The sequence below is a fragment of the Cervus canadensis genome, chromosome 12 (assembly GCF_019320065.1).
Source record: "Cervus canadensis isolate Bull #8, Minnesota chromosome 12, ASM1932006v1, whole genome shotgun sequence".
In the NCBI taxonomy this organism is placed as follows: Eukaryota; Metazoa; Chordata; class Mammalia; order Artiodactyla; family Cervidae; genus Cervus; species Cervus canadensis.
The window spans coordinates 10,494,324-10,515,428 of NC_057397.1; the positions used below are offsets into that span (position 1 = coordinate 10,494,324).

At 63.6% G+C, this 21,105-nt stretch overlaps 5 protein-coding genes across 15 annotated transcripts; 2 read left to right on the top strand and 3 right to left on the bottom strand.

Moving 5' to 3' along the window:
• The first annotated feature begins 1,058 nt into the window (after positions 1-1,058).
• MFSD3 (major facilitator superfamily domain containing 3) lies at positions 1,059-3,307 on the top strand. 2 transcript variants are annotated; one of them, XM_043484374.1, is made up of 5 exons: positions 1,060-2,158; positions 2,475-2,622; positions 2,706-2,830; positions 2,895-3,004; positions 3,089-3,307. In XM_043484374.1, exons 1-5 carry the CDS (start codon positions 1,183-1,185, stop codon positions 3,260-3,262), a joined length of 1,533 nt encoding a protein of 510 aa, XP_043340309.1. In that variant the 5' UTR covers positions 1,060-1,182; the 3' UTR covers positions 3,263-3,307. The 2 variants fall into 2 exon arrangements, with proteins under 2 accessions (XP_043340310.1, XP_043340309.1); XM_043484375.1 differs by lacking the exon at positions 2,706-2,830 and having other exon boundaries at positions 1,059-2,158.
• A 56-nt stretch (positions 3,308-3,363) lies between these two features.
• RECQL4 (RecQ like helicase 4) lies at positions 3,364-9,936 on the bottom strand. 5 transcript variants are annotated; one of them, XM_043484244.1, is made up of 23 exons: positions 9,800-9,936; positions 9,702-9,735; positions 9,480-9,601; positions 9,121-9,261; positions 8,228-8,829; positions 8,036-8,135; positions 7,840-7,966; positions 7,618-7,731; positions 7,388-7,519; positions 7,212-7,304; positions 6,998-7,134; positions 6,523-6,606; positions 6,270-6,443; positions 5,916-6,095; positions 5,703-5,844; positions 5,362-5,624; positions 4,997-5,282; positions 4,794-4,923; positions 4,549-4,715; positions 4,295-4,475; positions 4,060-4,213; positions 3,810-3,918; positions 3,364-3,719 (listed from the first exon to the last, which is right to left on the bottom strand). In XM_043484244.1, the coding sequence occupies exons 1-23, from the start codon at positions 9,881-9,883 to the stop codon at positions 3,595-3,597; spliced, it is 3,681 nt and encodes a 1,226-aa protein (XP_043340179.1). In that variant the 5' UTR covers positions 9,884-9,936; the 3' UTR covers positions 3,364-3,594. The 5 variants fall into 5 exon arrangements, with proteins under 5 accessions (XP_043340179.1, XP_043340180.1, XP_043340178.1 ...); XM_043484245.1 differs by having other exon boundaries at positions 9,480-9,580; positions 9,800-9,935; XM_043484243.1 differs by having other exon boundaries at positions 7,388-7,516; positions 7,840-8,135.
• Positions 9,937-10,056: 120 nt separating this feature from the next.
• Positions 10,057-14,142, top strand: LRRC14 (leucine rich repeat containing 14). Of its 4 annotated transcripts, none has more exons than XM_043484362.1 (5): positions 10,057-10,133; positions 10,543-10,674; positions 11,852-12,205; positions 12,379-12,963; positions 13,060-14,142. In XM_043484362.1, exons 2-5 carry the CDS (start codon positions 10,670-10,672, stop codon positions 13,625-13,627), a joined length of 1,512 nt encoding a protein of 503 aa, XP_043340297.1. In that variant the 5' UTR covers positions 10,057-10,133; positions 10,543-10,669; the 3' UTR covers positions 13,628-14,142. The 4 variants fall into 4 exon arrangements, with proteins under 4 accessions (XP_043340297.1, XP_043340299.1, XP_043340298.1 ...); XM_043484364.1 differs by having other exon boundaries at positions 10,065-10,133; positions 10,543-10,573; XM_043484363.1 differs by having other exon boundaries at positions 10,105-10,207.
• A 372-nt stretch (positions 14,143-14,514) lies between these two features.
• LRRC24 (leucine rich repeat containing 24) lies at positions 14,515-19,335 on the bottom strand. Of its 3 annotated transcripts, none has more exons than XM_043484303.1 (5): positions 19,205-19,335; positions 16,966-17,216; positions 16,535-16,813; positions 16,202-16,370; positions 14,515-15,527 (listed from the first exon to the last, which is right to left on the bottom strand). In XM_043484303.1, exons 2-5 carry the CDS (start codon positions 17,131-17,133, stop codon positions 14,611-14,613), a joined length of 1,533 nt encoding a protein of 510 aa, XP_043340238.1. In that variant the 5' UTR covers positions 17,134-17,216; positions 19,205-19,335; the 3' UTR covers positions 14,515-14,610. The 3 variants fall into 3 exon arrangements, with proteins under 3 accessions (XP_043340238.1, XP_043340239.1, XP_043340237.1); XM_043484304.1 differs by having other exon boundaries at positions 16,966-17,243; positions 19,205-19,331; XM_043484302.1 differs by lacking the exon at positions 19,205-19,335 and adding an exon at positions 18,926-19,172.
• Positions 18,564-21,073, bottom strand: C12H8orf82 (chromosome 12 C8orf82 homolog). The gene is made up of 3 exons (XM_043484445.1): positions 20,896-21,073; positions 20,318-20,366; positions 18,564-20,038 (listed from the first exon to the last, which is right to left on the bottom strand). Exons 1-3 carry the CDS (start codon positions 21,055-21,057, stop codon positions 19,593-19,595), a joined length of 657 nt encoding a protein of 218 aa, XP_043340380.1. The 5' UTR covers positions 21,058-21,073; the 3' UTR covers positions 18,564-19,592.
• Between the last annotated feature and the right edge of the window lie 32 nt (positions 21,074-21,105).

Here is a 21,105-nt window from a genome sequence, read left to right on the forward strand (position 1 = left end):
TGGCAGAGGGAAACCGAGCAGCCCTGAGAGGGCAAGGAGGGCGTCTTGGTTTCCAGACGGGGCAGGTGACAGCGGTTCTGCCGCTTTGACAGCTGGCGGAAGAGCAATGTCGGCTAAGGGGTGGGGGTGGAAGGGCACGTGGGTCACCTTTGTCATGCTCGTGTGGAGTGTGTGACATCCACGTGCAAATGTAGTCCTTGGGCTGGAAAACAGAGAGGAGGGCCCCCAGAGCTGGGGCAGGTTTGGGTGAAGAGAGCTCAGAAAATGGTGAAGAGGTGCCCTTTGGAGCACCAGCCTAAAGGACCCAGGCTGGGGCCTGACCCAGATGGACAGCCAACCGTATGTCCTTGACACTGGCCCTCAAGGACGAGCACCTACTGTCACTGTTGTGGGTCCTCTGTGGTGGGCACTTTAGTCCCCATTTCACAGAAGAGGAGACCTGGGCCCCTGAAATGCCTAGAAATGACAGGAAACTCACTCCATGTGGCCTTGGTAGCTGACCAAGGGTCTTGGCTCAAATGCCTATGAGCTGGTTTAAGGGTTGGCTGGCTTCAGAGACCCACGGGCTTGGGGAAACTACTGGCCAAGGTCCCAGCTCAGCTCGGGAGGGGGTTCTTAACCACAGTGCGGGTTTCACTGGCTCCCCTGGGCCTCAGGTGTCCTCAGGCATCAGCATAGCTCTGGGCCCGAGAGGCTGTGTGAGACCCTTGGGGGGTGGGGACTCCCCCCACCACCACCACCGCTGAGGCCACCTGGAGCCTAGACAGGCTCTCGGGGCCTCCTCCTCAACTGGACACCAGAGCCTGTGGGGCAGCAGCCGGAAGTGTGCGTGGGATGAACGGGGCTCAGGCCTTTCCCACGACCCTCTTCAGCCACCGGCCTCCAGAGGGCGCTGAGACGAGTTCAAGGAGCTGAAGGGTACCGGAGCCAAGGAAGCAGCAGCCGACAGCGGAGGCTTGAGAGGACAGCTGCTCTGTGGAGCCGCTAGGCGACCCAGCGGAACCGGTAGCCACCAGGCCCCAGGTGGGACACCTGCGGCACTTCCGGAGGCTGAGGGGCGTCTGGGAGCCGGTCAGACGGCGGGGGAGGGACCTGGATGGGCCCCGGTTTCCGACGTTCGAAGCCAGTCGGCCACCGGGGGCGCGCGCGGGCTGTCGGCGCTCTAGCCCGCCCACGTCCTCTATGGCCACCGCGTTTCCGGGCTGCGCTGTGGCGCGCGAGGGCTGCCCAGCTCCGCCGCCGAGACGTCCAGCTCCTCGGGTGCTGAGCCCGCGGGACCCGAAGGCGCGGTCACGGATGCCAGCTTGGCCACCCCTGACCCAGCCCCAGTCGTGCTTCTGTGTGACCCCTAACCCCATCGCAACTGGACGGATCGGACCCCCTGGGAACCGCCCTGCCCCTGCTCTGAGCGGGACCCCTCATCCTGCCCGTCTGGCCCTGAACGCGGCCCCCGCCCCAGGGCCGCGCCCCCTGGCCATGCGCGGGAAGCTGCTGCCCCTGGCCGGCCTCTACCTAGTGCAGGGCCTGCCCTACGGCCTGCAGTCAGGCCTGCTGCCCGTGCTGCTGCGCGCCCGTGGCCTTTCCCTGACGCGCGTGGGGCTGGCCAAGGCGCTGTACGCGCCGTGGCTGCTCAAGCTCTTTTGGGCCCCGCTAGTAGACACGTGGGGCTCCCCAAGGGGCTGGCTGGCACTCAGCACGGCTGCCTTGGGCCTGGTGTGCGGGCTGTTGGCAGCCCTGCCTCCTGCCGGCGCCGGCGGGGCCGCGCTGCCTGTCTCGGTGGCGGCGCTGCTCCTGCTGCTGAATCTGGCTGCGGCCGTGCAGGACGTGGCCCTGGACATGCTGGCCGTGCGGCTCCTGGAGCCGGCTGAGCTGGGGCCCGGCAATACCGTGCAGGTGGTTGCTTACAAGCTGGGGGCCGCCCTGGCCGGCGGTGGGCTGCTGGCCCTCCTGCCCGCGCTCTCCTGGACGCTGCTCTTCCTGCTCTTGGCCGCCACCTACTGGCTGGCTGCAGCCGCGGCCTGGGTGGCGCCCGCCCTGCGACAGCTGCCCACACCCCCGCCCTCAGCGCACCCCCGCCCCAGCCTGCACCTTCAGCAGGACTTGCTGGCAGTGCCTGGGACCCTGTGGACAGCGGGCTTCGTGCTCACCTACAAGCTGGGTGAGTCAGGCAGTAGCACGGGTGGGTCTCCAGGAACTGGCGCAGGACTGCCTTCCCTCTGTGGGGTCTGACCTGAGGCCTGGAGCACCCCCCACCCCCGACTGTGCGGCTGGGCCTTGTTTCCTGTGTGCAGGTCTAGCCCCAGCCACACCCCTGCAGGCCTCTCTGAGCTGCTTCGTGCTGACCCTGAATTTGGCCAAAGCCTAGCCCCACCTGTCTGCTGGTGCCTGTGGCCCAGCAGAAGGGCTGGGGGAGCGTGACTGAGGCAGGGGTGGAGAAGCAGGGCAAGCTGCCCCTACTGACTGTCTCTCCACAGGTGAGCAGGGTGCCAGTGGCCTGTTCCCACTGCTCTTGCTGGACGGCGGCATCTCCACCCCAGAGCTGGGGCTGTGGAACGGTGTGGGTGCTGTGCTCTGCTCCATTGCTGGCTCATCCCTGGGTGGGGTCCTGCTGGCCAGGCGTTGGTGAGCCCCCCCCTTAGCACACCCTACCCACCTGCTCCCCTCTCCTTCCCCGTGCCCTCTGACCTGCCCTGTCTCCCCCTCAGGCAGCCACTGCCCCTCCTGAGGTCAGTGCTTCGGTTCCGTCTTGGGGGCCTGGCCTACCAGACTGCCCTGCTCTTTCAGCTGAACAGCCCCAGAGCCAACCCCGTCCCTGGCACAGTCCTGAGAGGTGAGGGTGGGCCATGGGGGGCAGAGCCTGGGGCCCTGGGCCTTGCTGACCCTCACCCTCCCAGGGGCAGCCCTGCTGAGTCTGTGTCTGCAGCACCTCCTGGGGGGCTTGGTCACAACCACCACCTTCACCATGATGATGCGCTGCAGTCAGCTGGCACCCAGTGCCCTGCAGGTGAAAACCATGGTTGCAACATTGGGGGCCATGGGCCTGGAGTCCAAGCAGGTCCTGACGTGACATCCTCCATCCACCCCGCAGGCCACACACTACAGTCTCCTGGCCACTCTGGAGCTGCTGGGGAAGCTGCTGGTGGGCACACTGGCGGGAGCCCTGGCTGATAGCCTGGGGCCACGCCTCTGCTTCTCTCTCTTCTTAGCTCTCTCAGCCACCCCCATGCTGTACCTGGGCTTTGCGCCCAATGCCCTGGCCTGAGCTGAAAGGCTGGACTCATCAATAAAGTGGAGTGTGCTTCTGGGACAAGTGTTGTGCAGAGTCACCCCCAGACTATGGGCTGTTCCCAGTGGAAGGAAGGATCCTGAAAACAACTCGAGCAACTTTTATTCTGCACTTTGGGGCCTCTCTGCCCCCATGCTCCTGGTGGTGGGCTGTGTTTGGGGTGGTGGATCACTGTCCTGATCACTGCATCCCCTTCCATCTGTACCCTGAGGACCCACTACACCTGACACCCCCACGCTGTGGCCTTGCAGCCCCACTTAGGCCCCTGTCTGGGACAAGGGGGCGCTGGGTCCTCTGCAGAAGGGTGGTCAGCGGCCCCACAGCAGGAGCTCCTGCGTGGCCAGGTGCATGAGGGCAGGGAAGCTCAGGTGCAGGTACTTCCTCCAGAAGCGCTGGTCTCGCCCGAACACCTGGGCTGGATAGCAGGGGCTCCCTGGAGGGGGAGGAGATGAGACTGAGAACTCCGGGCCAGGTGTGACCCCAGCCCCCACCTCCCTCAGGGCCAGGCCTCCCAGGTCCTCACCGATGCCATGGAAGACCCGGGCCACAGCCCTGCCCGAGAATCGCTGCTCTGGCCACGAGGACAGGAGCTGGCGGATGTCCCGGCGGATCTGGTCTTCCCAGTCCTGGAGCTGCGGGGGGGGGACAGTCAGGCCAGCCTGGCGTCCACTGCTGGCTCTTCTGCATGGCCCGCCGCAACGCCAGCAGGAGGCGGTGTGTGCCCGCAGACAGGTGCACCCTCTGCAGCCACTCCTCCGGGCCCTGACACTCACCCTGTCCTGTCCCAGCTTGGGGTCGTCCTCTGGCTCCAGGCCCCCCGGCTGCTCTGACTCTTCCTCAAAATACTGACTGAGCACGGCCTTGAGCCTGCTGCTGTGCTCCCAGGCGGGCTGCTCCAGGCACGGCCCGCAGCTGGGGAATGCCACGCTGCGGAGGGGAGAGCCTGTCAAGAGGGGCCTGCCTGGGGCAGGGTGGGGTGGCCCATGCCCTGCCGACCTCCTCTTGCACCTGTGAAAAGCCCGGAAGGTGTGGTGGAGGCGGGTCAGGGCCTCTTGCTCTCGGGCCTGCACACGGCCGTGCAGGAAGTCGCAGATCTGGTCCATCTCCTGGGCCGTCAGGTCCCCCGGGCTATGCAGGTGGAAGGCCGTCTCCCTGAACTCCACCAGTACCCCCGTGCCCTGGGGCACACCTGCCAGATAGGGTGTCAATAACTGGCAGAGGGGCAGGGAGAGGGGGGCAAGCGGGGCTAGGGGTGGGCGCACCTGTCCCAGGCTCTCGGTCCCACTGCAGCTGGAGGAGAGCCTGCCGCACAGGGCCCAGCTCCCAGCCCGTAGAGTCCACCAGCTCGACCAGATCTAGCTCCACAGAACTGCACCCCCGCCTCATGTTGGGGTGCTGCTGGGCCAAGCACAGAGCCAGTGGGGGGCACCTGTGCCAGGGGGGCGGCATGTGATTGACAGCCCTGTCCTCTGTCCCCGTCGACGGCTCGGGTGGGACGTGTGCTCACCTGCGGGCCAAGGCCTGGAGCTGGGTGGGGCCCCCAGGCCAGCGCAGGTGGCAGCGGGCATGGGTGGGTGCGAGCAGCTTCAGCCAATGCCGTGGGTGCAGCTCCAGGTAGCACAGCAGCGTCTCAATGGCTGCGGGCAGAGCAGAGCTCACTTGGGGCCTGTGGGACCCCCTAGCCCCGCCACGCATGCCCCTGCTCCTCACCCTCCTCCGGCATATCCAGGGCCTGCACAGTTGGCTGCACTGGGAGCACCCGCTCATGGCCTGGGCACCGGGGTGTGTGTGGGATGCTGGGCTGGCCAGGATCCTGGGCGCTCGCAGCTACAGGGGCCCCGGCCAAGCGCCCTTCCCCGCTCCCGCTGCCCTCCTGTTCTGGGGGCCGCCGGGGACAAGTGCAGGGAGAGAACACACGCTGCACCAGCCTCTTCACAGCGAGGAAATCCACGGCGTCGGCGTGCACGTGTCTGCGCAGCTCCTGCAAGTCCTGGCCCTGGGGCAGAGCGGTGTGAACGTGGGGCGCAGCCCCGGGTGGGGCTGGGGGAACTGCTGGGGGCGGGGTGGGCACCCACCTGGGGCCGAAGGAAGAGGTGGCAGTGTGCCGGCTGCCTGTCACGCCCTGCACGGCCCACTGCCTGCACGTAGCTCTCGAAGCTGGGGGGCAGGCCCAGGTGCAGCACAGCCCGCACATCCGGCCGGTCCAGCCCCATCCCGAAGGCCACCGTGGCCACCACCATGCGCAGCCGGCCCTCCATGAAGGCCCGCTGCACCCGCCGCCGCTCTCGGCTGCACAGGCCAGCGTGGTAGGCCTCAGCCACAGCCTCCGGTGCTCGGCCTGCAGAGAAGACCAGGGCGGTCAGGTAGGGCGCGTGCCCGGGGCACGTCCGCGGGGCGCAGGCCTGCCTCGCCTCACCCTGGGGCCCTGGGGCCCGGGCCTCGCGCAGGCAGGTGCGCAGCAGGGCGGCGACACGCTCTGTGTCCTCTCGCCTGTGGCAGTAGATGATGACGGAGTCCAGAGCCCGGAAACGGTCACTCCGCAGCAGCGTCACCAGTGCCTATGGGGACAAGGGTCGCTGCAGAGAGCTAGGAGGCAGGGCCGCCGCCAAGCCCACGCACGCACGCTTACCTGGTCTGGGTCCCTGTCCGAGGACACGGAGAGGTGCAGATTGGCAGGGATGGTAGCTGGCCCTCTGAGCACGGACTCCTCGGTCACGCCCAGGTGCCAGGCCACGTCGAGGGCAGTGCTGCGTGTGGCCGTGGCTGTAAGGCCCAAGAAGCAGTGGACGCCCGTCTGGTCCCGCAGCGTCTGTGAGGGGGCCGTGAGCCAGCACCACCCCTTGCTCTGAGCACTGCCCCACCCGCCCAGGCTCACCTGACAGGCATGCAGCAGACGCCCGGCCGGTCCCGCAGCGTCTGTGAGGGGGCCATGAGCCAGCGCCACCCCCCTGCTCTGCATGCTCCCCCACCCACCCAGGCTCACCTGACAGACACGCAAGTAACAGGGCCGGAAGTTGTGGGACCACTGAGAGAGACAGTGGGCCTCGTCGAGGCAGGCAAAGGCGATCGGCGGCAGCTGAGAGAGGAGGGTGCCAGCACCGGCCCCGACCAGCGCCTCTGGGGACAGCATCAGCACCTGCACTCGGGCCTCGCGAGCCTGAGGAGGCCCGCTGGTCAGCAGCAGCACCTGGCTCCGCCCGCTGCTCCGCCCATCTGGCCCTGGGAGGCCCCCTCACCTTCTGCAGGGCAGAGTCCCGCTGCTTCTTGGTCATCCCCGAGTGAATGCAGGCCCCCTTCAAGCCGGGGGGCAGGCCAGAGAGCTGCAGGGACAGGAGCACAGCCTGTTGCATGCCCTGGCCCTTTCCCAAAGGCCTTCCAGCATGGTTTCACCTGACAACTGTTGGCTCCCTTCCAGGCCCTTTAGGGAGAAGAGGCCAGAGCTGCCTGTGGGCCTTGACTGAGGCGCACTGGGGACGGGTCCCAGTGGGGGCGCTCCTACCAAGCTGCTCCTCTGGTGGGTGGGACTGGGTCCAAGCAGCCGTGTCCCTGTGCCTTTGGGCCACTGCCAACTTGTGGACAGAGTGGAAAGGGCCTGATAACTTGCAGCTCTGGGGTGGGGGTGGGGCAAGAAACAGCAGCCCAAGTGGGTCGGCAGAGCCATGGATACCAGTCCTTGCCTTTTGCGTGTGTCCACGGGCCCTGTCCACCTACCTGGTCATCCATGAGTGACATGAGAGGAGAGATGACCAGGGTGAGGCAGGGGCTTCTCCGGAAGTAGAGCAGCGCTGGGAGCTGGTAGCACAGGGACTTACCAGCCCCCGTGGGCAGCACCAGCAGGGTGGACACACCTGAGTGTGATCTACAGTCAAGACAGCCGTCCTGCAGCCTGGCCTCAGCCCCACCACTCTCCTGCCAGCCAACTCACCAGACAGGATCCGCATGACCACACGCTCCTGCCCAGGGTAGAAGGCTTGGTGCCCCAGTTGCTCCAGGGCCTGAAACACCTCAGCCGGTGTGTCTGTGGACACAGGTGTCAGTCAGCTTTGCTCCGAGTCATCCTAACCCTTCCATCCAGGCCTGGGCTGTTAGGCATCTGCTGACCTGCCACCTGACCCGAGGGCCCCAGTGGGTAGAGTGGAGGCACGGAAAGAGGCGGACAGGGCGTCCTGGACACAGACTGCCCCGTGGGCATCAGCAGCTCAGGCGCCCCAGGCTCAGCGTCTTCTTCATCTGCTGAGAACAGATGAACAGAACAGGAGCCCTGGGCTGGTCTGGCGTCATAGTACCAAGAAAGCAACTTGCTACAGCCTCTCCTTCACCTCTTAACTCACCAGAGAGTTGGCAGCAGGCTGGACTGGTCCTCAGGGAATCTTCCTGTAACGTGGGCTGGGTCTGTGCGCCATTCGCAGCCTTGACATCCTCCTTCTGAGGGGCCAGGAGAGGTTCTGGACCAGAAGCAGGAAATTAGTAGGGCCTTTACTTGAGCCAGAATTGCCTCCCCAAAGAGCACGACACCCCTGTAAGCAGGCTGGCATCCAGGGCAGAGGCCTCACCAGGCTGAGGGCATCGGGACGCCCAGTGGCTGAGCTGCCCATGCTGGGAGCAAGAATCCTGGGCTGGGGCTCTGGGCTGACCACCCCCAAAACACTCTCCTTTTTTCTGCCACTTCTGCTTCCATGCCTGGTTGGGGACACAAAGAAGGATCACAGGGCAAGCAGCTGGGGGGAGCACCTGGTACCACCATCTCACCTGCTTGCGAAGGAGCCTGCCCCGCAGGGCCCGGCCCCGCACATAGCATCGCTGCTTCATGTTGAGCCGCACATAGTTCCCCCTGTCCTGGATGGCAGATCTGGAAGAAACGCACAGATCGGCAATGCCCACAGACCTCCCCACACTGGCTCAACTGAGGGCAGCCCTGCTGGGAGATTAGAGCAGTGATACCTGGAGGCTGGGGTCCTGCCTGGGGGCTGTGCCTTCACAGGCTGCTCTGGACAGTCCTCTGCAGGCCCTGCAGCCCCAGCTCCCTCAGGCAGGGGTCCTGCTTGGTCAGTGCCCTGCTGGGTCTGTGCAAGACTTCCCTCCAGCTCCCCACTCCGTCTCCGCTTCTTGCCTTGATGGTCACCAGGCTGACACTTCCCTGCACTGACACCAGCTGCTGGTAAGGCTGGAACCTCTGCGCCCTGCAAAGGCACCTCACGACCAGGACTGGGGCTAAGAACAGATGCAACAGCTGGAGTCAGAAGCTGTGAATCCTCTGCACCCAGGCCAGGCTGGCAGGTCCTGGGAACCTCCAGAAAATCTGGGGTCCTGTTGTGACAGCGCTGCAGCCAATCAGGGTCGAGGGAGCCCAGTCGCAGGCTCAGGGATGCCCTCAGCTGCTGGAGCCGGCCTGGCCTCAGCTGGGGCCTGGGAGGCTGAGGGAGCACCTCATTGACATTTTCTGGAAAGATGGGGGCAGCTGCTGTGCCTGGTGGCTCCGGTGAAGGAATCTTGGCAGAGGATCTTTGTGCAAGCCGGGGTATCCGGCCCAGGGTTGACCTAGCCTGGGAGGGAGACAAGCAAGCAGAAACTCAGGCCCTTGGGGTGCTACAGACTCATACGTGCTGGAGGCCCCACCTGTAACAGCTAGGTAAGGTGAGAAGCAAAAGGCTGGGACATAAAGGAAGCTGAGGACAGAGGCTGACCTTGAGCTCCTCTGTGGAGATGTGCGCACAGGTGAACATGACTACCTCTGAGACACTTGACAGGGATGAGTATCTGGTAATTCTGCCTGGGGCCACCTGCAGCTCTGGACCCACGCTGGATGCACTGTCTGCCCGGCCCTCGCCCCTCACCTGCAGACTGCCCTTTAGGTTGGCCTTAAGCCTCTTCCCATAGTCCTGCGCAGACTCCTGAGAGTTCCACCCTGAGGAAGGACGGGGACTCTGGGTCGCAGCCCGATTCAGGTGGTGCCCCCAGCAACTGGGCTCCAACATCTGCAGGAGACAGTAGAGACCTAAACCACGGAGAAGCTGGTGTGTGAGGGGGAACCGAGATGTCTACACCCCCGAGAAACCCGAGGAGGGGCTGTCCTTCCTCCACCCTCTCACCCTTCCCCCTCTACCCCCCGCTCCCGCCGAGGTTAGGAAACGACTCCTCCCGGCTCCGGCATACAGGATGTTGACCCAGGGATTGGGATGTCAAGCCCAGGTACCTGCTCGGCCGCCACGGGAAGCGACTGCTTCGAGCCGTGAGGCTCGACGCTGCCGGCCTGGCCCAGTGCTTCCTTCAGGGAGCGGTACTCTCGGTACAGCGCTGAGAGCGGGGTCGGGGGATCTGAATTGGAGTCAAGATTCCCCTGGGAGGGGGCGTGGAGGCCTCCCGCCCCCGGCCCACTGCCATGGCCACTCCCTCCGCCCCACGCCCGCGGGCTCACCGCGGGTCTCCTCGGGCGCCGCTTCCACGTCTTCCTGTAAAGGGAACGCGTCAGGCGGATGCCGCGCCCTCAGCTCCCCGCCCACGGTCAGCCCGCACCTTGCCCGGCCGCCGTCCGCTCCGCCGCCGAAACGCGAGCTCCCACGCCTGCAGCCGCTCCCGCACGTCCCGCAGCCGATCCATGGTCGCCGGAAGCTTGGCACCCCGCGAATTTCCCGCCTAGAGGGCGATGCCGGTCGCCAGCCAATGGGGACGCTCGGCAGCGTTTGAGGCGTAACACCGCGGCGGCCCCTGGGCTGGGGCAGCCAATCCGCGGGGCCCTGCTGCGGCAACCAATGAGGTGCGTTTACGACATCGCGGCGCGCGACGGCGCAGGCGGAGCGCGACGTACGGCGAGGCGGGGCCGGCGGCGGTGGCGGCGGCTTGGGTCCGGGTGAGCGCGGGCTGCCTGGTGGGGACGGAGCATGGCGGCTTGTTGCTCCTTCTCTGCCTGGCCGCACAAGGAGGGTGCGGGCTCTCGGGGCGGCGCCGCACCGGGGGCGGGGGCGGGGGCGGGAGCCCAGGCGGGGCGGCAGCGGGAAGGGGAAGACCCGCATCGGGTGCCGGGCTGAGCGGCCTCGGGTCCTGGGGGACGACGCTCCGTCTTCGAGAGGCAGGCCCTGCCGGAGAGACGGAGGGCGTCGAATTGACGGGCTCCCGCCGCTGGAGGCCCGGAGGAGCCGTGCGGGGCCGTCTTCAGGGAAACACTGGAGCCGTGGGCCGGTGGGAGGGGGCGGTGGCTACCACGCCGAGACTCCTCCCATAGTGACCACACTGGCTGCTTTCATTTTTTCTCGTGACAGGTGCTCGGTTGGTCTGTCGTCTCACAGCGAGGTATGAATCGTCCTCGCGAGATTTATCCTCAGGCAGAGCGAGACGGAGGGTTGACGTCCCGGGCTTCTCAGGAACCAGCGCCCTTAGGACTTGTGTATGAGGTCCGCAAGAGCTGGGGCTCTGGGGCCAGGCTGCCACCCTTCCCAAGCTCGTTACCTGGGCTGTGACCTTGAAATGGCAACCCACTCCAGTATTCTTGCCTGAAGAATCCCAGGGACAGGAGCCTGGGGGGCTGCCGTCTATGGGGTCGCAAACAGTCGGACACGACTGACGTGACTTAGCAGCAGCAGGTCTTAGTTTCCTAACATTTTCAGGGAAGTGGCCCGGAGGCAGCTTTGAGTATGAGGTGCCTGCCACACAGTAAGTCAGAGCTGTCACGCACGTACCTTGTGGTCTCAGGCATCTCTTTTGTGCTCCTTGTCGGCTTGGATATACCTTTGACAGCCGCCTCTAACTATCTCAGAAAAGGCCCCTAGTTTGGGGTCTTTGAATCCCATGGGTTTGTTACTTGTTCTCTTATCATGGTTCTCCAGGGAAGAGAGACATTTACACAGGTGGCAAGGACCCTGATGGGTGAGGCATTCTTTATTTGTAAATCTCCAGGGGTCTCCATGCCTGACAGTGCTTCTGGACAATAGTAGTTAGAACACGTTGAGGGCTTGGGATACTCTAGCTCTTCAGACTCAGAGTTCACTGGGTTCTGGTGCTTTCTACTTGTCCTGCTGTTTATTACATTGTATCTATAGTTTTCACTCCTCTTTGCTGTGCTGTGCAGAATCCAAGGGCAGCCTCCAGGAGCTTGTGAGGCGGCTGAGAGAGGGTGCTGTGATGCACCTTCCAGCCCCTGGGATTATCTCATCCTTCTAGTGCTTGGCCACGGGTAGGGGTGGTGGGTGAGGGTTGGCTTTTTTCTATGTTTAAGAAGGGGAGGATCTCTTGATAAGTGGAAGGCCTGAAAAACAGATGGTGTGCCCTGCAGAGCAGCAGCCATCAAAAGCATACCTACACAGGCTGGTCATCTCTGGTGCCATTGCTGTTTATATGCTGCTTGGTGGCTTTGTCTCCCTAGAGAGGCCCCCGTGCTTCTCAGGAGCCGAGACGGGGGTGGCCTTTTTCTCCTTTCTCCTTTTTTCAGCCTGTTGCGAAGTATCTGGCACTTGCTTGTCAGAGCCATGGTTCTCTGCTCTGTGCCAAGCACCAGGCTGAGCTTTCCCACTACCAGCATGGAGGGGGTAGGACTGGAGTCTGTCCTCCCCACTGAAGGGCACCTCCCTGCAGGTGGCCTCCTTCCTGGCCCAGCGCCATGCACACCCTCGTGTTCCTGAGCACACGGCAGGTGCTCCAGTGCCAGCCGGCCGCCTGCCAGGCCCTGCCCCTGCTGCCGCGAGAGCTCTTCCCCTTGCTGTTCAAAGTGGCCTTCATGGACAAGAAGACGGTAGTGCTGCGTGAGCTGGTGCACACTTGGCCTTTCCCGCTGCTCAGCTTCCAGCAGCTGCTGCAGGAGTGTGCCCACTGCAGCCGGGCCCTGCTGCAGGAGCGGCCCAGCACAGAGAGCATGCAAGCTGTGATCCTGGGCCTGACTGCCCGGCTCCACACCCCGGAGACTGAGGCTGGCACACAGCCCCTCTGCAGGTATGGGCTCACTTCACGCCTGGTGGGGGGATGCAGAGCGGGTCCCCCAAGAGGTTCCAGGTGGTGCAAGAGCTCAGTGCAGAAATAGGCATGTTGCTTCTGTCCCAAGGTGGCTGGGTGTGGGTGTGGGCTCTGTCCCCTTGTCTCCTGCCTCAGCCCACCCATGCTCCCAGGAAGCATGCGCTGCGGGTGCTGGATATGACGGGCCTTCTGGATGACGGCGTGGAGCAGGACCCTGGCACCATGAGCATGTGGGATTGCACGGCAGCTGTGGCCCGCACGTGCATCGCACAGCAGCAGGGCAGGACTGCAGAGCCTGGCCTGGCGCCTGTTCCTGTGGAGGTGCGTGTGGACCTGCGCGTGAACCGGGCTTCCTATGCATTCTTGCGGGAGGCACTCCGCAGCAGCGTAGGCAGCCCGCTGCGGCTCTGCTGTCGGGACCTGCGGGCTGAGGACCTGCCCATGCGCAATACCGTGGCCCTGCTGCAGCTTCTGGATGCAGGCTGCTTGCGCCGCGTGGACCTGCGCTTCAACAACTTGGGCCTGCGTGGCCTGTCCGTCATCATCCCACACGTGGCCCGCTTCCAGCACCTGGCCAGCCTGCGGCTGCACTATGTGCATGGGGACTCTCGGCAGCCCTCCGTGGATGGTGAGGATAACTTCCGCTACTTTCTGGCCCAGATGGGCCGCTTCACCTGTCTGCGGGAGCTCAGCATGGGTTCCTCTCTCCTCTCAGGGCGGCTGGACCAGCTGCTCAGGTGAGTGGACTCTGCTATGGCCCTGCCTTTCCCTTCCCCTCCAGCAGACCCTCCCCTGGCTCTGCCTATTTGTGACCCCTTATGTTCTCACCCCAGCACCCTGCAGAGCCCCCTGGAGAGCCTGGAGCTAGCCTTCTGTGCCCTGCTGCCTGAGGACCTGCGTTTTCTGGCACGGAGCTCCCATGCTGTCCACCTCAAGAAGTTGGACCTGAGTGGCAACGACCTGTCTGGGAGCCAGCTGGAGCCCTTCCAGGGTCTATTGCAGGCAGCAGCAGCCACACTGTTGCACCTCGAGCTGACCGAGTGCCAGCTTGCTGATACCCAGCTGCTGGCCACACTCCCTGTGCTGACTCGTTGTGCCAGCCTCCGCTACCTCGGCCTCTACGGCAACCCGCTGTCCGTGGCAGGGCTCAGGGAGCTACTGCGGGACTCAGTGGTGCAGGCTGAGCTGCGCACAGTGGTGCACCCTTTCCCCGTGGACTGCTATGAGGGCCTGCCCTGGCCCCCGCCTGCCTCTGTCCTCCTGGAAGCCTCCATCAATGAGGAGAAGTTTGCCCGTGTGGAGGCCGAGTTGCACCAGTTGCTATTGGCCTCAGGCCGTGCACACGTGCTCTGGACCACAGACATCTACGGGCGCCTGGCTGCAGACTACTTCAGCCTGTGACCTCCAAGCTCTGGGTGAGAGACTGTCCTGGGGTCCAGGGCTGCCAGAGGCCCCGTGCCCCTTGGGTAGGCAGAGCCTATCCTGGAACCCTGCTGCAGGCCTGACACAATGGCAGTGGCCTGATTTCTTTGCTTCAGGGCTCGCCTTGAGCCTCCCCATGCTTTCTGCAGCACCGTGTGCAGTTTGTCCTGCGCCTACTCCCCTGGCTCGCTGACCATCTGTGGGCCCAAGGGCTGGATTCCAGGCCTACATGGCCCTGCTTGGTTTGGCTGCACTTAGCTGCCCTTCAGTGTCCTGGGGTCTTCAAGCTGAGAGATGATCTTTTCCTCTAGGCCCTCCCCAAGAGCAGATTTCTCTGGGTTGGAAGTTGGGACAGGGGCCTACTTCACAGAGCATTGGGAACCCAGGCACTCGGGCCTCTTATCTCTTCTGGGTTTTGGTGCCAGAGGGTGTCTTAAAAGGTACAAATGTGCAGTGTGCTTAGAACTTAAATCTGTGACTTTTTTCTGCCCTAATTGGTTAGAGTGACTCGTCTCCTGTTCTGTCATCCCCAGCCTGGTCACTGGGGACCATGTCTTTGGTTTGCTGCCCCTCCGTTTTTTGGGGCATCTCCGCAATCTGTCCCCTCTCCCCCACATCTCAGAGGTCCAGGCCTACAAAAGGCGGTGGGACCAGAGGCAGACCCACAGAGCTGGAGGTCGGGTTAATTTGGGAAGTGGGGGGATCATTTCTGGAGGGTCTCAGTGGGGTGTTGGGAGCCTATTCCCCGCACCCTCCGTTCACGTCCCAGGACTTTAATTTGCAGGGGTCCGCAGGTGCTCCCGTCCCGCCCCGCCCCGCGCCGCGCCCCGCCCCCTAAACCCGCATACACAGCTCGCTACACTGCGCAGCTTCCACCCTTTACTGACCACGCTGGGGCATGTGCTGGGTGAGTCGGACCGCCCAATCCGCGGGACCTACGTCATCAGCCCGCGCCCCACCCCTCAGCAGTGGATCTCGTAGGCGGAGGGGGGCTGCAGCGGGAGGCCCTGCGCGACTCCAGGCGCTTCAGCCGCTTCCGCCGGGCCCTCGGCGAAGAGCGGTTTGGAGCGGTCAATGACGAACATCTCGTGGCCCCGCTCGTCGCGGAGCTCCTCGAGCTGCGCGAAGGTGCAGGGCCCGTCGGAGTAGTCGTTGACGAAGAGCGCTCCCTCCCCGGGAGGCCCCGGCGCCTTCTTACGCCTGCGCCGCCGGCGGCAGATCATGGTCGCCAGTAACAGAGCCGTGAGCGCCAGGAGCGCGATGGCAGCCGCGATGGCCGTCTGTGTGGCCAGGCCCAGGGCACGGAAGGCCATGCTGCCCGCCTCAGGCAGGGGCTCGTGACTGACTGGGCCGCCGGCCGGGGGTGGCGCGGGCGCCAGATGCTGCTGCCGGGACACGTTGACCAAGAGCTGGAAGGGTACGCGGGCAGCGCCGCCGGCGTTGGAGGCCTCACACTCGTACTTTCCAGCGTGGGCTAGGGTGATGTTGGTGAGGAAGAGCATGCCGCTGCCGGTGTCGGAGGCCCCGAGACCTCCTGGGCCCCGCCACCCAACTTCTGGCTGGGCCTCGGCGCGCGGCGCGCCCTCGCGAGGCCGCGCCACCTTTCTCCAGGTCACCAGGGGCTGCGGGTAGCCTGAAGCCTGGCAGGCCACCCGCAGGTCTTCACCCAGGTTGGCTGTCACCTCCAGCGGCTCCACGTGCACAGACGGTGGGATGCAGATGAGGCTACTTCCAGATACTTCCAGGAGACTCTGAAGTGCCAGGCGCGGGGGCTCTGCACACAGGATCTTCTTGTCCCTGGAGCTGAGCAGTCGCTGGCCTCCTTCTTTGATCCAGGCTCCCAGCCAGTGCAGGGCACAGTCACAGCGCCATGGGTTCTCTGTGGGTAGAGCAGCAGCAGGCATGTAGCTCAGGGGTGGCTCTGGAACACAGCCTGTGCGGTTGGGGTTGTTGGCAAGAGCAGGAGCCCCTTTCTTACCTAACACTGTGGGGGACCCCTGCCACCTCTCTCTGACGGGGCTCCTTAGAGTGGGCAGCATTCACCCACCCCACACACACAACCCAAACTCCGTTCTGTGATGCATGTCCAATTCATTTCACCAGTCTCTGAGAAAGCTCCTGTTCCTGGCGTCTCTCCCTGCCACAAGTTTTGCTATTTGAGGGGAGCCTCTGTGTCCACATAGACATCCCACCAGCACTAAGACCTTGCACATCCTGCCAGCTTTGTCGTCAGGCGCTGTCTGGAGGGAATGTCCCCAGTACTGGTCATGTTTCCGTTTTTTTCGTGCAGGCCCTCTCCTGGCTCAAAAATGTGGAGGCTGCTTAGCTCTGTCTGGCTTGTTCATGACCTTGTACATGTTCTGTCTCCCTTAGGCAACTATGACCCTACCCTTGTTCCTAGCAGCTTTCTATCATGGCTGTGGGTAGGTAGTGCTGCCCCGCCCCCTAGAGCTGCCACTGGAGCCCTCTCCAGCTGGCTGGCTCCCTACTGCCACCACTGTGGCCAAGGAAGCTACCTTTGCACGAGAGCCCCTTGCCCCCAGAAAGAGCTACCTGTGAGGCGCAGGACCTGCAGGCTGGCCAGTGGCTGCAGGGCCTCCCGGCTGATGGTGCCCAGCTGGTTCCTGCTGAGGTCCAGCAGCGCCAGTGAGGAGAGCCCAGCCAGGGCCTGGTCCTCCAGCAGCTCAATGCTGTTTTCCTGCAGGTGCAGCTCCTGCAGTCGCTGAAGCAGGGACAGATCATCAGAGAAAGGGGCCCTGGGGGACAGGTCCCCTTCTTACCAGACTAGCCTGGGCTGCTTTTTCTCCCCTTCACTACTCCAGCCCAGTAGGGCAGGTGGCAGTTTAGGAGGACCTCTACCCTTCTTGCACACTCCTCCCACCTCACCTGCAAGTGTAGGAAGGTGAAATCCAGCAGCTGTACCAGCTGGTTGCCAGCTAGGTAGAGCACGCGCAGTTGGGCCAGGCCTGCAAAAGCGCCGACGCGCAAGCCGCGCAGCCGGTTGCCAGTGAGCGCCAGTTCCAGCAGGCGCGACTGCGCGCGGAAGGCGCCCGACTCTAGGGCGTGTAGGCTGTTGTTGTGCAGGTAGAGATGGCGCAGGGAGGCGAGGGGCGCCAGGATGCCCGGCTCCAGGCGCGCGATGCTATTGTCCTGCAGGAACAGCGTCTGTGTTGGAGGGAGAGACGGCGCTTACCCCACTGAAGGCGTCTTTCTTTTCCCTAGGGCTCCCCATTCACCCACGGGGAGGCTCACACACCCGTCCCTCCGTTTCGCTGGCACCCCTTGTCCGCAGCCCGGCCGCCCCACGCGGTGCCCACCTGCGTCCCGGGTGGGATTCCAGGCGGGACCACGCGCAGCCGCAGAGCACCGCACTCCACCGTGGCGCTGTAGCAGCGGCAGGCGGCGGGGCAGCCGGCAGCGCGAGGCGAGAGACCCGGCAGTGACAGCAGCGACAATAGCAGCAGTGCAGGCGCCCCTGGGGCCATCTCCCGCGGGACCGGCCGCAGGCCACGAACCTGCAGCCTTTTCAGCAGCCTCCCTACAGTCCGGCCCCGATGGGATGCAACTCCTGAAACACAGGTTGGCAGGCCTGTCCCTAACATTTGAGAGCCAGCGAAAAGCATGAATGGAGGCACACACCGTGCCTGCATTTTGAAGCTTGAAATCGGTTTAAGAAACTGGTAAAATAAAATTTCATTGCCTTCCTTTATAAAAAGCTTAAAAAAAAAAAGTCAAAGATCTGGAGCATCAGGTTTCAATTTAGAATTTTTGTCTTCAGAGTCTTGCCACGTAGGCCACAGGAGAGAAGCCTATGCCACCCCAACACTTTTCTCTCCCCATCCCCCATCTGCCTGGGACTGAAGGGTTTCCTGCTCATGCACGTGGACACATGGACTGAAGTGCCCTCTACAACCCAACATCCAGTCACTCCTTGGATCTTGGGTGCAAGAGGCTGGTATGGGCTTGGGAACACGTGGGTGAAGTTCAGGGTCAGTCACCAAAGCATGGACTAGAAGGGAAAAAATAGGCTCTGAGCAGACACATCCCCTGGTCTGCATGAACTCACTCTTGAGCACTGGCATGAGACCTCAAGAAACACAGCCCAGACCAGGGGTCCTTTGTGTAACCTCAGGACAGGGCCCAAGTCTCCCTGCTGCTAGTGTTTGTCCTTGTCCTCACCTAATTTTGACCCAGAATTTATTCTCGTCATTTTTATCCCTAGAACTCATGCTGTGGCCCCTACGCTCAGATTTTCCTGCTGTGACAAGGACATGGGCACAACTGGTCTCGGGGGGCACCAGCCACAGGAAAATGGAGGCATACTTTGGTCCAGCCTCTGGCCCTGCCCTACTTGGGGTGGGAGTGAGTAGAACAGCTTAGCTATAATTAGAGCTTTTTCTCAGGGAACTTGCCAGGGTATTGGATGAGACAAATAGGAAAGCCAGTTCAGCTGTGGGGTCTATGTTCTCCATGCTGACTCCTAGAAAGATGCATCCATCTTTGGGGGTAGGTGGGTCCTTGGGATGACTGGGCTGTGAAAGAAGGAACCTTGGGTCACCAACTGAGTTTCTAGGGTAGTTTGCCAAGTAGGTTCTGTGCTCAGTGACCTCCTGGACTTTGAAGGAGTGTGTAGTGTTTTGTTTTGGGGGTTATACACATGCAGCTGTGATCCTAGAAAGAGAAGACCTGAGTCTAGTTCAAGGCACGATGAGTCCAGTTGGATGGTGGGGCTGAGGTGTGCCATCAGCTAGCCTCCACTTCAAATGGTCTCTGCTCTGAACACCTGCCTGTTCACCAGGTCTCCTACTAGGAAGAGTGTGTCACGTGGAAAGTTACCAAGTGGCCTTGGTATTTATTTAAATCTTGCTCTAAATTTAACTCACATGGTTATTTAAAATTACTGAAAAGAAGCAGGCACAGTGAAAGTTTTAATGTAATTGCTTTGGTCTAGGCAGAGGCAATTTCCAGATGTCTCAGAATGTGTGTGAACCCCAAGAAGTTGGGGGGCATTCTCAGCCCCTGGGACCCACTTCCCTCAGCAAAAGGGCTGGCCTAGGGTGCCCACCCATCTTTCAGCGGCAGGGCCTCTCAGAGAAGATTCTTGGCCTCCTCTTAAGGACTTAAGAGGATTGCTGCTCACGTGGACACCCCCTAGATGTTGATACGTGTGGAAGAGCTGGCCTGGGCATGAGGACTCAAGTAGGAAGAGGTCAGAAATACTTTAACCCAGCGGAAACCCTCCTAATCTGACTGGGTAGGAGGTGGGGTGTAACATACTGGATTTGGCAACAGCTGTCAGTCTCCAGGGGGCCCATCTGTGCGAGGAGGGCTGAGTGAAGAGATAATGGAGGAAGCCCCGCTTCGCTCTTCCACGCAGTGCGAGGCCCGAACCTTGATCTCCCGAGGCGCCCCCTGCATCCCCTCCGGCGCGGTCTGTCCAGGGCAGGGCGTGGTCCCCGTCAGGTCGCACGCCCTTCTCGGTAGTCGCCAGAGAGAGCCGGGATGGGCCCTGATCCCGCCCCATGCCCGCTGACCTTGGGCCGGGCGCCCCCTCACCTGACGCTCCCGCGGCGCGGCTCCCCCGCCGAACCCCGGCCCAGAGAGCAGCACCCGGCGGGCGAGGGGCGGGCGCCGCTCGGGCTCGCGCACTGGAGCCCCCGCGCCTCCCGCCCGGCCGTCCCGATCCGCCGTCGCGAGCGCCCGGCAGACCAGAGGACGAAAACGCCCCAGGCCGGGGGTGTGTGGAGGGAGTAGGGCCCCCGAGACCCCGCCCCTGCCGGCGTCGGGACACGGTCCGCGGCGCCACCTCGGACAGCGCCGGCGGGGCGGGGCCGCGGCGCACCTTCGCCGCGCACGCGCACTCGGCCAGCGCGCTCTCCGGGTGGCGCGTGCGCAGCGAGGCGGCCCGGGGCGCCGCGGGTGCCAGCGGCTGCTGGCCCGCGGTTCAGGGTGGCGGGGCAGCAAGCAGGAGCGGGGCCAGGTCCATGGTGAGTGCGAAACGGCGGCCCTGCCAGCGCACGTGCGAAGGCAGCTCGGGCGCGCCTGGCGCGTACTCGAAGCAAGCGCTGAGCTCGAAGGCCAGGGCCGATCGCACCAGGCCCACGCCGCCTGCGCGCTCCGGCGCTGGGTGGTAGAGACGCCCATTCGTGGCCAGCGGCAGCAGGCGCGCAGGCTCGAAGGGCACAGCCAGGGCCTCGCCGCCGCCGCAGTAGGAGAGGCGCTGGAGCGCGGGGCCCGCGGCCAGCAGGTGCGTGAAGACCACGGGCCGGTCTTCGCAGCGTAGGAAGTTGCGTTCCCTGCCGCAGAGCGAGAGGAAGGGGAAGGAGGCCTCGTAGCGCCCGCTGCGGTTGGGTGTCAGGCGGGAGAAAAACATGACCAGGAACTGCGGGTCTGTGGGGAGGAGGGGGAAAGGGCGTGACTGCTCAGCACGCCAGACACCGAGTCCCCCGGACCCTACTGCCCCAGGCAGGCGGCTCGCCCTGGGTCACACCAAGGGCTTGCGCTGGCTGTCGGACAGCCGCCTAGTCCTCACTTTAGTTAGCGGGCTTTTAGGCACAGTACAGCCAGCCTCCTAATGCGGGCAGGACGGCTGGCAGGTTGGGCAACGCGAACCCTTAAGAGCCTTTCCCGAAGGAAGAGGGAAGGTGGGGGTGGAAGGAGTATCGGTACCTTTGAAGCAAGTGGTAAAGTTCTTCATTCTGGAGTCGTCCAGGAAAAGCTGCAGAGAAGCAGACCGTGAACCTTGAGTAGCAGCCCGAGAGAGCTGTCACAGGGCGAGAAGGCGCTGGTGGGCCTAAGCCCGGTCTGATGTCAGCTTTCTTTGCTCGTCTGTGCACACCATGTGCAGGGAGGCGCGTGGAAGATAAACCTGGGAGCCCTGCCGACCTCCCCACATCTATCCCTCGCCCCCCGCCTTACTTCCTCAAGCACAGATTCTCTCAGCTGGCAGGCCCTTCCCGCGCCTCTTCCCCCCTCCCTTCTAGTTTCTAATGAGATGTGCCACTTCCTCCGCAGAGCTGAGTTGTTTCCTTGTGTGTATGGTGGATGCCACCGCCAGGGCTTCCAAATCAGGCGCGGCGGCGTGGGACGCAGGACGGGGGGATGCAAAGCCCGCAGGGCGCAGCCACGAGTGGGACGTTGTCCGCTGGGGGCCTAACCCTTTGGGGCCATAGCCGCGCGTCCCAGTGTTTTCCAGCGCGACCCGGGAGGCCGGGATGCCTTACTGTAAAGACCCCGCCCCCGCCCACCTGGCCCTGATGATCCACATAGTAAAAGTACTCGCGCGTCCGAGGCTCTGGGCTCTGGCCCTGAGTGTAGGAGACGCCCCCGCCCCCAGCGTAGGTCCGGGCTCCCGGGGACCGGGCCAAGATTAGAGCCCAGGGCCGCAGCACCCCGCTCTTCGCCCACATCCTCCTCCAGCGCCGGAAACGGCCGGAGGTCATGCGGAGCAGGTGCTG